This window comes from Oreochromis aureus, linkage group 6 (genome assembly GCF_013358895.1).
Source record: "Oreochromis aureus strain Israel breed Guangdong linkage group 6, ZZ_aureus, whole genome shotgun sequence".
Lineage (NCBI taxonomy): Eukaryota > Metazoa > Chordata > Actinopteri > Cichliformes > Cichlidae > Oreochromis > Oreochromis aureus.
In genome coordinates, this window is record NC_052947.1 from 34,437,782 (window position 1) to 34,449,518 (window position 11,737).

An 11,737-nucleotide genomic window follows, 5' to 3' on the forward strand; every position below is an offset into this window, starting at 1 on the left:
ATGAATGACTCTGAATTACCTGGTATGCTAAATAACGCACTATGAGCAAAACACTGTGTAAAACAAGTTTTAGTTCAACATACACCTTTTTTTAATCACATTTTATGTTAATACAGGTTTTATTTAACACTGGATGTGAAGTTTTTTTCAGTTCTGTTGACATCTGATGTGTGAACTGTTTGTTGCAAAGGACAAAACTCTATATACATACAGATTATCCTGTATAATATTTATCAACAGTGTGTGATGCTGTCATGTGAACAGCAAAAGGTGGGGCCAATCCAGTACCTAATAAAGTGGTCAGTGAGTGTAAATTGTAAAATCTCACAGTACAAGCTCTTACAGATTACCAGTGCCATACATAAAATGAGCTAGAGCCCACATCGCCTTGGATCTACTGATTTTGTTCCACACAGCTGTGCGATGTTATATTTAAAGATATATTTCCATCCCATAGATTTAAATCCAGGATGTATGAGGTGGCAGCTCTAACTGTTTGTTATTTTTGTCCAGCAGAGGCCGCCTTTGTTAAGGAATTAAAACCTTCATCCTCGTTGGCTCAGTTTCTGCAGCCTAATTAGTTAAATAAATAAAGGTCCAAATGCACAGTGATTTGTTATATATTGTCAGTAATTGTACAGACAGCTCTGTACATCATATATTCAAATTCAGTGAGGCAGCAACACATCAGCAGAACTTCATGATAAATGTCTAGTATTCATACCAAACTGTAAGAAAGTTAATTTGTATTGTATTGCCTAAATTTATTGTCAACGTCTTCTGCTGGTGATGTGATACCTTAGCTCACACACATGAACAAGATCTAATCTCATGTGGAGTAAATATGTGTAAAAGAAAAAAGTGACTTCATCTTCATCATTTCAGGTAAACAGATAAATAGACATGAATTTGAAGGAGGCGGTGCATCCCCCCTTTAATGAGCATACTAACAGTGAACACTGAATGCAAATAACCCAAATGCTGATTAAAGAAGCAAGTTGGCTCATAAAGTGCTCTGTAGTTATCTAATGAAACTGCCATTTGTTTCAGGACATAACGACAATCTGTAATCAACACAGGATTTATTGAACTGTCAGGTCTGCAGACAACATGGCACACTTATGGGAACACTTATAGTTGATGTCTTAATTATGGAAATAGCTACTATGTAACTGATGCTTCCTATTCTGCCAGATTAGGTGCACCCTTTGCAGAAGTGGGTTCCACTGGACCTGTATCTGTGAACGATCCATTGAGGGGGATGTTTTTGGCGTTGCCTGTGTGTGTCTCACTGCTTTACACTCGCTGTCCTGGAGAAGCTCCCAGGAATCTTAAATACTTTCAGTTAGGAGAGTAGTGTAATAGGTGATCCTAGCACCAATGATACTGTTCGTCAGCAGTCCAATTTTATCAAACCCAATTCCAATACTGGGTCGCATTGTGAGACGTTTTAGTAGGATTTGTAATCTTAGTTTCATTCACATCTTTGACCCACTCTGGGAGTGCTTTTCTCTATTTAGAAGATACACTATTTTCCTAAATGTGTCAGGTATAGCAGTACATTTGCTGCACATGTACACTCACTGGAGTTTTGTGGAAATACAAAATGCCCTCATTCCAAACGTGTTCCTGTCAAACAAAAGCTTTATTCTAAATGACTTAATCTCAACAAGTAAGATAAACTTTGTCTTCTCAACATAGACATTGGTCAGAAATGGTCATTTGAGTGTTTTTCCGAGGAACGTCCCTTCGACTATACATTTGTTTAAGCTCTTAGGAGAGCTAAAAAGGCTCTCCTAGTGGTAGGGCGGTGGACCACTCAAGCTTGATGTTTGCCGTTTTGCATTGCTCTCCTAAACCCAAAATAGTTTTCTGTTCCACTTTTGTGATTTTATTTCTTCTATTCTTCTTATAACTATTTTAAGGCTGATTTTAATATTTATATTGACCAGGCTGAACATCTGAATTTTGACCTGTATGAGAATCCCTTAACCTAACCATGTCTCAGCACCTTTACATGAGTGTGGTCAGAATCATTCTCTTTGACAGACTATTTATGATTATTGCATTTAGGTTAATGTATAGGTTATTGCATTTGATGTAAACTGTGCCTTGCCTACTCCTAGTTTTAAGTAAACTCTGTCCATGCGAATGCTTTTGAATGCTCTGCTCACTTCAATAATATTTATGATATGGTCAATCATTTCATTACCATGTGTTTGAGAACTCTGAACCAAATGCACCTCTAAAGCTCAGCCATATTGTCCTTCCCCCCCCCAAAAAAAAAATCACAGTAAAAATACACTCGTACATAATGTGGTCCTCCATAAAAATAATGATTTTTTATGTCTATTGATATTATCTTCCTGAGTTGTCTCTCGCCACCTGTTGGGGCGCTATTTTTGGAAACGCTCATGTGGGTTATAGGAACACTCGTTGCGATGGCGACCATCACTGAACTGAAGTGCGGTAAGAGCTCACTGCCATTAGCATAATTCATTATTTTGTTTCCTAACTAGTATCCTAATACAAACTCAGATCAACCCACATAATTTTAGATGTTATTTTATAAGCTAGCGAAAAGCTGCGAACACTGGCAAACTATAAAACACAGAAACATCATTACCAGCCTCCATTCAAAAGTTTAATAAATCAGCTACCTAAATGACAGTGGTTTTAGGGATATTTTAAGCATAAATCAACCCATTGCCGCCTTTATTGTTAACACCTATAATTCGATTCGGCATAGCTAAACACGTAATATACTTTATTCGATCTAGATTTTTTCATGAAATTTTCGCTGCTCGCTAACGCTAACAGCTGCTAGCCAGCTAGTTCAGGGTTAGGCTAGTTAGCATAGGGGGAGGACATGTAATAAACATTTTCATAAAAACAGGAACAGATTAATGGTTGAGAATTACTACGATTTAAAGAGTGTGTGGTGAAGATATTGACATGAATATGAGTTGTTATCGAAGTGGTCTATAGCTTTAAAAATACCAACAATATGTTAAGTTGGTAATTTTTTGTACGGTGTACGTCGTACAAAAACATCCCCCTTTCATTCGTTAGCTAAATTTACTGACCAAACAGATTCGTTTTACCCCCAGGGGTTGTTTAGTTTTCCAATGTATTATCCTTTATTTTATTTTTTTATTTTTTTTTTGCTGTGTTAAAAATGTGAATATTTAGCTTTGAGGGAAACGCTGGAGTCCCGCGGTGTGCTGGGCCAGCTGAAGGCTCGCATCCGGGCGGAGGTGTTCAGCGCCCTGGATGACCAGCGTGAACCGCGACCTCCCCTGTCCCATGAAAACCTGATCATCAACGAGCTCATCAGGGAGTACCTGGAGTTCAACAAGTACAGGTACACAGCGTCTGTGCTGACTGCAGGTGGGTGAGGTCAAAAAAAAGTGCAAGCGCAACATATTTTTTTTTTTACAAACTTTAACAACTGTAACTACTATTATTATGATTATGATTTATTAGGTACAACCATTCAACTGCTTGTCAACACAAATGTATAATCAGCCAATCACATGGCAGCAATTCACTGGACTCAACTATGTAGACTTGGTCAAGACCTACAAATTGTTTAGGTTCATACTGAGCATCAGAAGAAATGTGATTTAAGTGATTTTGAATGTGGCATAGTTGTTTATGCCAGACAGGCTTGTCTAAGTATTTCAAAAACTGCTGATCTACTAGGATTTTCCCACAAAAACATCTGTAGGGTTTACAGACAAGGAAAAAAGAAGAAAAGGGTCCAGAAGTCCAAAAAGAGAAAATATTCAGTGAGTGGCAGTTTTCTAAGTGAAAATGTCTTGTTGATGCCAGAGGTCAGAGAAGAAAGGCCAGACTGCTTTGAGCTGCGTAGAACAGTAACTCAAATGACTATATGTTACATCCAAGCAGCTGTGTGATGCTGTCATCTAAAAATGGACCAAAATCTCTGAGGACTATTTCTAGCACCTTCTTAAATCTGTGTTACTAAAGCAAGTCTGAAGGCAAAAGACATCCAAACCAGGACCCAATAAAGTTTTTAATGAGGGTTCTATTACATGGTATTGTACACTGATGAGCTTGTGGTGAATGGGTGAAATCAGCATACATTTTAATGTAAAAGTAGAGGTACTACACTTGACTCTGGATGCGTATTTGTATTTTGAGATACCAGTGGCTCTCATTATAACCAGCAACTATTGTTGAGAAAAGTGAATATTTCTCAGCACTGTTTGTTTTCTCAGAGTCGGGCCAACCCGAAGTTCCTTTGGACAGACAGTTCCTGGCGAATGAGCTGAAAGTCACTGAGGATCCAAGCTCCAAGTCAGTGTAAGTGTAGAAAGCAGGATTTAAGAAATACCAGTACAGTCTGCTCCTGAACATAATGTTCAAAAATTAGCTGAACTCTTTGGGGAATGTTCAGAGTGGGCGTAACAATTTGACAGTGTTCCCATGAATCCTCATCATAGTTTTATCTCGAAATACCTGGAAGTGGTTGTCTCAGTTCACAGTTTTAAGGAAACGTCATTATTTGTATTGTAAAAGTCAGATTGTCCCTGAGGAATCACATGACTCAGCATGTGCAATAAACGATTGTGCACTGGCTTGATGACTTGGGAATTTATTCTAATTTTTTTTTTAAAATTAGCACTTATCTCCATGTACCGCCAGGAAAAACTGAAAGGCATAGAATTTAAAATAATTACTATCAGTCACCCATTTTCCTTCTCTAATGAAAACTTAATTACAATTCTTTTGGTTTTTTATTTTGCAGACCTCTTCTATATGGCTTAGTGTCCCACTGTGTGAACAGCAGTGATAAGGGAGGAAAGGTGTTTCTGCGAGGCGTTGCTGCCATTAACACTCCTGGAACTGATGCCTAAAGTTTAATGATCCAGCAGTGACTTACTATGCTGTACCTCACCTCTGTCCTTGCAGTTATTCAGCCTTTACAGCGTGAAGTCTGTAAGGTGTTGTTAGCTCAGTAATCTTTGTGTCATTATTATAAATTGCCAAATGTTCTTTGTGGCCTTTTTTACATTTTGAATTTATTATCAGACTTCAACACTTTATTTATATTAGTCACAGTGTAATCCTAATAATTAATAATCCTAATTGTTTTTGTCATAGTTGAGTTAAAGGATTGAGATTACGTTTGTGATGTATTTGGTGTTTAATTTTGTAAATATGTTATATTTTTTGACTGATTTTTAACAGTGTAAAAATTAAAAAAATCTTTATTTTTATTCACCAACTTCAATTGCTGATCTCATTCTCCACCATGTGGTGGCAGTGTCACCACAGACAAAACTGAAGTCTGCTGTTTTCATAGGATTAAACATCTTTCCTATTTTTTCAGTCTTATGCAGCCAATCATTTCTAACATGCATCCCAACAGTACTGGGTTTGAGTCTTGTTGGTTGGTCTGGTTCGCTGGGGCCTCCCTGTGCTTGCATGTGTCCTGCCCAGCATACACACCACATCTCACACTCTGATAGCTACGATAGGATCCGGCCTCACTGCAACCCCGAATTAGATAAACAGCTAAGGAGATGAATGGATGGACATGTTACACTGTAACATGTCCTAAAAGACCTTATAACATTGAAGATATTGAGAGCATAAAAGTTGCAAATATAGCAGAGACCACAGCAAGTGCACTTTAATTAAGCTGCATGCATTAAAACTGGCCTCTGCGGCGATCATACAGCTTGTACATTGATATGAAATGTTGCAGGCTTTTCCATATTTACAAGACTTATTCATTGTGAATGCAAGCACTTTCTCTTTTACAGTTTTCATCACAGGGTGATTAAAGTAGCTGCTCCTCAACGTTGACCAAAATAACACTTTCCTGTGATTGTATCAGCGTTTTAGCGGTCATTGTATTGCTGTCTGAAACTAAACCCACCCATTATCCAAAGTCGTGCCCTTTAGTTGGTCTAACTGTATTTACTATTGCGAATTGGTCCACATGTGCTTATATAAATGAACCTAAACTAAGATATAATGCATCTTCCAGACTTTACTCTGTAGCTTCTCTCTTTCTTGTTTACTTCTTTTTCTCATTTTCTCTCTGCAGCTTAAGAGAAAAGGCAACGAGGTCCTTCTTACCTTGATAATTTTACTTTATCTGACCCCAAAGACAACAAAACAACAACAGTAAATCAACAAAATGTTATTATAAATATGTGTATACTGTGTGTAGCCCAGATCCCACGCTAATTATGCACTGCATCAAGCCCATACTTTTTGAATTCACATCATTTCTCACCGTTTTAAGGAACTTGACATTTTTATCTCATACTTAAACTTAAAGCCCTAAGTTTCTGGAAGTGATTATCTACTGAGGCAGCCTTTTATTTTTTATCCTGATTACTGATGTTGGGCACTTAGTTGCACTGTTTAAACCATTTGTAACCTGCTCTACGTCTAAATTATTTTTAGGTTATACGCATTTGTTTCTGCTGATCATAGGTCTCAGATTCATCCACTGAAACAGTGAAGTGATAATACTGAGGAGATGGTGCATTATCTTGAATACACCATCTCCTCAGTACCTTTAGTGCAGCTTGTTGAAGGGCTTAATCTTCTATGGTGTCCTAATTTATTGTTTCCCAGTATCAAATGAAAATAGCGGTATGTCTTTATTCATCTGAAAATGTCTGAATTTACATGGTTTTACAAAAGCAAACCTGATTTGTCCTTAAAGCTGAGGTTCACTGACATCTGATATATCCATTCTCTTTAAAATGGCTTTATAAGCTCCTGAAGTTGAACAATGACATGATTGTTCAATTGGCAGTTTGCCCCATAATTGGTAGCATTTCTCCTCCACTGTATAAATCAGTTGTATGCAAAACAGGCAGCTGTATAAATAGTGTTAAATGCAGTGATCCTTTGACTGCTGCAGACTGAACTGATGTTTGCCTCTGTGCTTAAATTAGAATGCAATTGCATTCCTTGGGGGTCAAACATATCTATAAACATGTTTTCTCTCCAATAGATGACCATCTATGGACATGAGGGTGAAGAAAAAAAACACGAAACATGCTGTATGTACGAGATCGTATTATGACAGCTCGTTTTGTTTTTATTGCTTCGAGGGAATCCTCCACATGTACATGCTCATTTGCTTTAGCCATTCTGTCTGGTTTACTATAAACAGTGAACTGTTTGAATTCACTTGCTGCATGTAATTCGTTTGCTTTCTGTAAATAAAATACAGATGATTAACATTTGATTTCTAAGTGAAAGCTTAGGTTGAATTCATTTGGAGTGGCATTTTTCCGTCATTCACTCAGAGGTTCTAATCCATGTTCACTCCCACTGTCTCCTCCTTAAAGGTGTGTCAGGACAAAGTTTAGAACAGATGAACTTTCAATACAAATAAAAAAAACCTTTTTAATTTCTCCTTCTCTTTCCTTCTACCTTCATCCATTATTATGGCTCTTATTCTGGAAAATGATCCTGTTATACACTGTTTAGTTCAGAGGGAATCCCAAGTCTCCGTGTACTTATTTCAAAGGCATTAGCCTTGTGTGCATATTTTATCTCACTGAAAATAACAAGAAGTGCATCGTGCTAAGTCTTTCTCTTATGTGCACTAAACAGAAACTATAAACCAGTTGTCTGTCACAGCTAACCGCAGGTAAATAGAGTTAGAGTTTGAAGCCATAGGAGTAACTTTGTTTGAACAACCCTGTTGCCATTGGACCATATTTAGTCACTGGGGCTTGGGGTGGTTGCCTGTGCTAGACTTTGAAAGTAACACAGAAAGCTGCAGAGATTCCATACAGACGCCATTCTCCTTATATGGCACACACTGCAACCTCTCTGTTCAGTGTATCTGTTCCTCTTTCCCTCCTCTTCACTCTTCATCCCTCCCACTGCCTGTCTGTGCTGAGTTTTTCAACCCGTGGTCCTTCTCCACGAATGCCACCCCATCTCCTTGATGTTGGCCAGAGGGAACCTGAAGGCCCTTAATGTTGGTCTTAGGTCTGTCATCAGTTTTACACAAACAGACACACACGAACACAGTGCTATGTCTCTGGCGCGGTTATCAACCAGCAGCTTGATTTACCGGGACAAACAGAAAAGTGTCCTTATAAAGAAAGTTCCATTGGAAAGAAGCTGCACACAGGAGGGATGCAGCAGTTTGCTGTGTGTGTAGCAACAGAAAGATGGGATGTGCGCACACACACAAAGAAGCTCACATTCATTATGCGAATTATGAGTTATGTACTGGAGGGAAACTCTCCAGGGAGGTTACAGTAAAAGGGGATTCCTATGCAGGGGACAGCTGGTTGTCCTTATGAGGAGTGGGAACGCATTGCGTAATCTTTAAACCCTACAACGTGTAGGACTGAAGCACACAGTTTTATAATCATGATTCCTGTTCATTTTTCCCCACTGTTTAGCATTATTAGATTCAACTCAGAGGTGTGTGGAAATAAATAATACAAAATAAGGGGGGAAAAGCCCAGATTGCAATTTGAAATAATATTTTATTAGACTGCAGTTACATTGTCAAGACTTTCTTGATTGCATTTGAATGCATTCTTTGAAATGTAAATTATGTTAGAAAGGTTTTTGTACATGCATAAAGAATGAACACATAAATTCAAGTTGAGCCATGCTGTTTACCTACAAACACACATCTGGCTTGTCCATTTGCAAGAATATAGAGTAATTGAACTAATTCTTTGGACAGGAGGGAGAGGAGAGGATGTTTCCTTTGGTAAGGTAATACTATAACACATTTTCTTTTATATTTTTTTAATATAAACTGCAGTTACATTTAAAAAAAATGAAGGTTTAGTTATCTAATTTTATACAAATGATCTCATTTTAATTAATAAAAAACAAGTTATTATTTAATTTAACACAGTGTCACGTCTATTAATCTGAATAATGTGCTTATGGTAGACTCATAACCAAGACGTAGAATGAACCTTGCTGTGTTACATAGGCTTGATTATTTTTAGGGGTATTTTAATGTAGTGTGGCTCATGATGTAGCTCATTTTAACGAGAAGTTTTATATCAATTTGGATAATTTTATTTATAAAAATATGTAACATGTATAAACTTGTTGCACTTTTTTTTTTTTTTAAAGTTTTGTAACATAAATGCTATGGATTTAGATGTACTGGATTTGTTAGCTGCAGTAAAGTTCAATATATTAAAAAACTGATGAAAGCATTTCAAAACTGTATTACACGCCACTTTATTATACAACCATAACCTGACCTCACAGCTCGTGTGTGCGCTAGTCTTACACACAAACATGATGTCTTTGTGCTGGAACAGTAAGCACGGAGATTAGGGAGTTATGGTGTTTTCCATTTTACTGTTGACTGTTATATATGACCTTTTAATCCTCTGCTTCTCTGTCAGCAGCACCCTCCACTCCATTCAGCGCCTCTTCATTCATCTTACACATCCCACATCCCTGTGACTCCTCGAACCTGCTGGTGTCCGCAGTGCGCATGTCCGCTGCCTCCGCAGCCCCGCTGACAGATGCAGCCTGCAACTGGGCGATGCTGCAGCTGGAGGAGGAGGGGGAGGAGGGTCCCCTCGTACAGCTCCACCCTCGCGCAACAGTCCGCAGTTTAAATGGTAAGGCTTTGAAATTGACGAGGGTCATTTGGACTGTTCGCTTTTGGAGTACCTCGTCAACGCCGGCTTCTCCAAACTCCAACTTTCCAAAGCCAAAGCCCCCCCGAAACACCCGTTTCTTCACATTATGTAAGTATATCCTTTAGTGAAAGCGTGCAGCGGCGGTCATGAAGTGCACCTGTCAAACGGCATCCCCTCATAACTTTAACTGCGTTTAAGGAAGAGTGAGTCTGCGTGTTTTCCTGTAGATAATGGCGGTTGCAGAGCTTTAATGTGAACTTTGTAGCTACTATGAAACATTATTTTAAAAATATGCTTTAAATAATGTTTTATGGTAGCCTAGCATATGAGTTTTATTCATAACTTCTTCTGACAATTAAAAGCAATGACATAGTTTACATATCTGGGCGTCAGATCATTATGTAATTATACATCTCCTGTATGCAAACACTTATTTGCGCATTAGATAAAGTGCAACAGACGACGTAGCATTATTGTTAACTTAATAAACTACAGTTAAAACTAAAAAAAAAATACATATATTTTTAAAAAACTGTAAAAAAGTATTCGCAATAATAAGGAAGAAGGGAAAGGTCTCTCTATCTAAGAACCACATCCCACTGACCACTGAGTTTCCTGTTTTCCAAATATGGTTGTATTAGGCTGCATGTATATCCAGTATGTTTTCCCTGAAGATGCAGATACAGACTCGTGACAATTTTCACATACAGCTAACTAAGCTTGTCATGATGGTTTTGGAGGAGTGATGGACTGATTTTTTATATAACACTCTTCTCTCCTGAGGCACTCAAAGCGCTTTATACATGCCTCATTCACCCATTCATACAAGCCTTTTTCTATGCTTAAGTGCTTTCTGTCTAACATTAACACACATTCATAGCAACTTGGGGTTAGTATCCTGCCCAAGGATATTTGGCATGTAGACGTAGTCTCCCTTCTGTTTTATTTCAAGGGCTTTCGCTGTCATAACCCCACAAGTTAATGGACAGTCTAATAACTGATTATTTAAACTCAATTATATATATGTAAAACTTGGATGCAACTTTAAACGGAGTAATTTTGCCACAGCATCACAGGTTTCTGCATGAACAGTTAAATGAACAGTTTTGCAAGCACTGGGATATTCCTGGTCAAAAAATAAGAGGAAACACTTCCTGGAACAAGTTAAGTGTATATTTTAATAAATGCATCTTAATTATTTTCAAATTTTAATAGCAAACTATGAGCAAAGGCCCGGAAAACCTGATGCATCTGCGTTTATTGATAAAAGGATAACAGGAAGAAGAGAGAAAAGTTGTAAAATGGTCAGCCACAAATAGAAAGGTCACTTAGTCTCCTGAGTGATATTTCCACTTGTTTATTATTTTTGATAGAAACTCTGGAATAATTATCCAGTTTATTGGTCTCATCGTAAGTTTTACTTTTAGCCTTGGTGTGATACTTTTGACAAACTAGAACCGAGACAATACTGATTTGGTTTGATGATTACACAGGAGAGAGTTTCTCTTCAGCTTTGAATTAATATTATATTTAGTGGTTAAAGTTATGACAGATCAATAATACTGGATTATGTGTAGTTTAGTTTATGACGAATAAAGATGCCAGCGATGACAAACCATCGTCATGACTGTGAGACATTTTCCCTCTGAACCCTATTTTACCTTCAAGATACACTTACTGAGCACCAAACTGTATCAACATCACAGAAAGTGAGAGTGGACTCCACAAGTATAAAGTATTAAACAAGTTGGTGAGTAAGGTTAAAGAGAGTGAGGAGGAGCGACTTGATTGGCTGCACATACTTAAGCATATGGGGAGTGTCAGGAAAAGTGTGTTTACATTTATCTGCAGAAAATCACCAGATCATCAGAGGGTTCCTTCCTTGTTTGCTCAGACGTGTGCTTGACTTACTGCTTTCATCCCCTGACATATAGACAGTGTTTGCTTCTGCTTCGAGCTAATACTTTTGCAGTATATTTTATAGTTTGTTTGTGACTTGGTTTGTCTAAGACCAGGATTTCATTTATAAGCTATCTCAGGTTAGAAAGTGAAAATTGTTCCCACTCAAAAATGTGCAAACTTATTTAATTTTATCC

At 37.8% G+C, this 11,737-nt stretch overlaps 2 protein-coding genes across 4 annotated transcripts in view; both read left to right on the forward strand.

Annotated features, from left to right (window-relative positions):
- The first annotated feature begins 2,368 nt into the window (after nt 1–2,368).
- On the forward strand, nt 2,369–5,358 carry cep20 (centrosomal protein 20). The gene is made up of 4 exons (XM_031753901.2): nt 2,369–2,469; nt 3,193–3,390; nt 4,245–4,329; nt 4,775–5,358. The coding sequence occupies exons 1-4, from the start codon at nt 2,415–2,417 to the stop codon at nt 4,881–4,883; spliced, it is 447 nt and encodes a 148-aa protein (XP_031609761.1). The 5' UTR covers nt 2,369–2,414; the 3' UTR covers nt 4,884–5,358.
- Nucleotides 5,359–9,603: 4,245 nt separating this feature from the next.
- myh11a (myosin, heavy chain 11a, smooth muscle) overlaps nt 9,604–11,737 on the forward strand; it is a 30,628-nt gene continuing 28,494 nt past the window's right edge. For all 3 annotated transcript variants that reach the window (XM_031753911.2, XM_031753937.2, XM_031753929.2), the window contains exon 1: nt 9,604–9,749. The gene's annotated coding sequence lies outside the window, so the exon portion shown is untranslated. The remainder of the gene's footprint in view (nt 9,750–11,737) is intronic.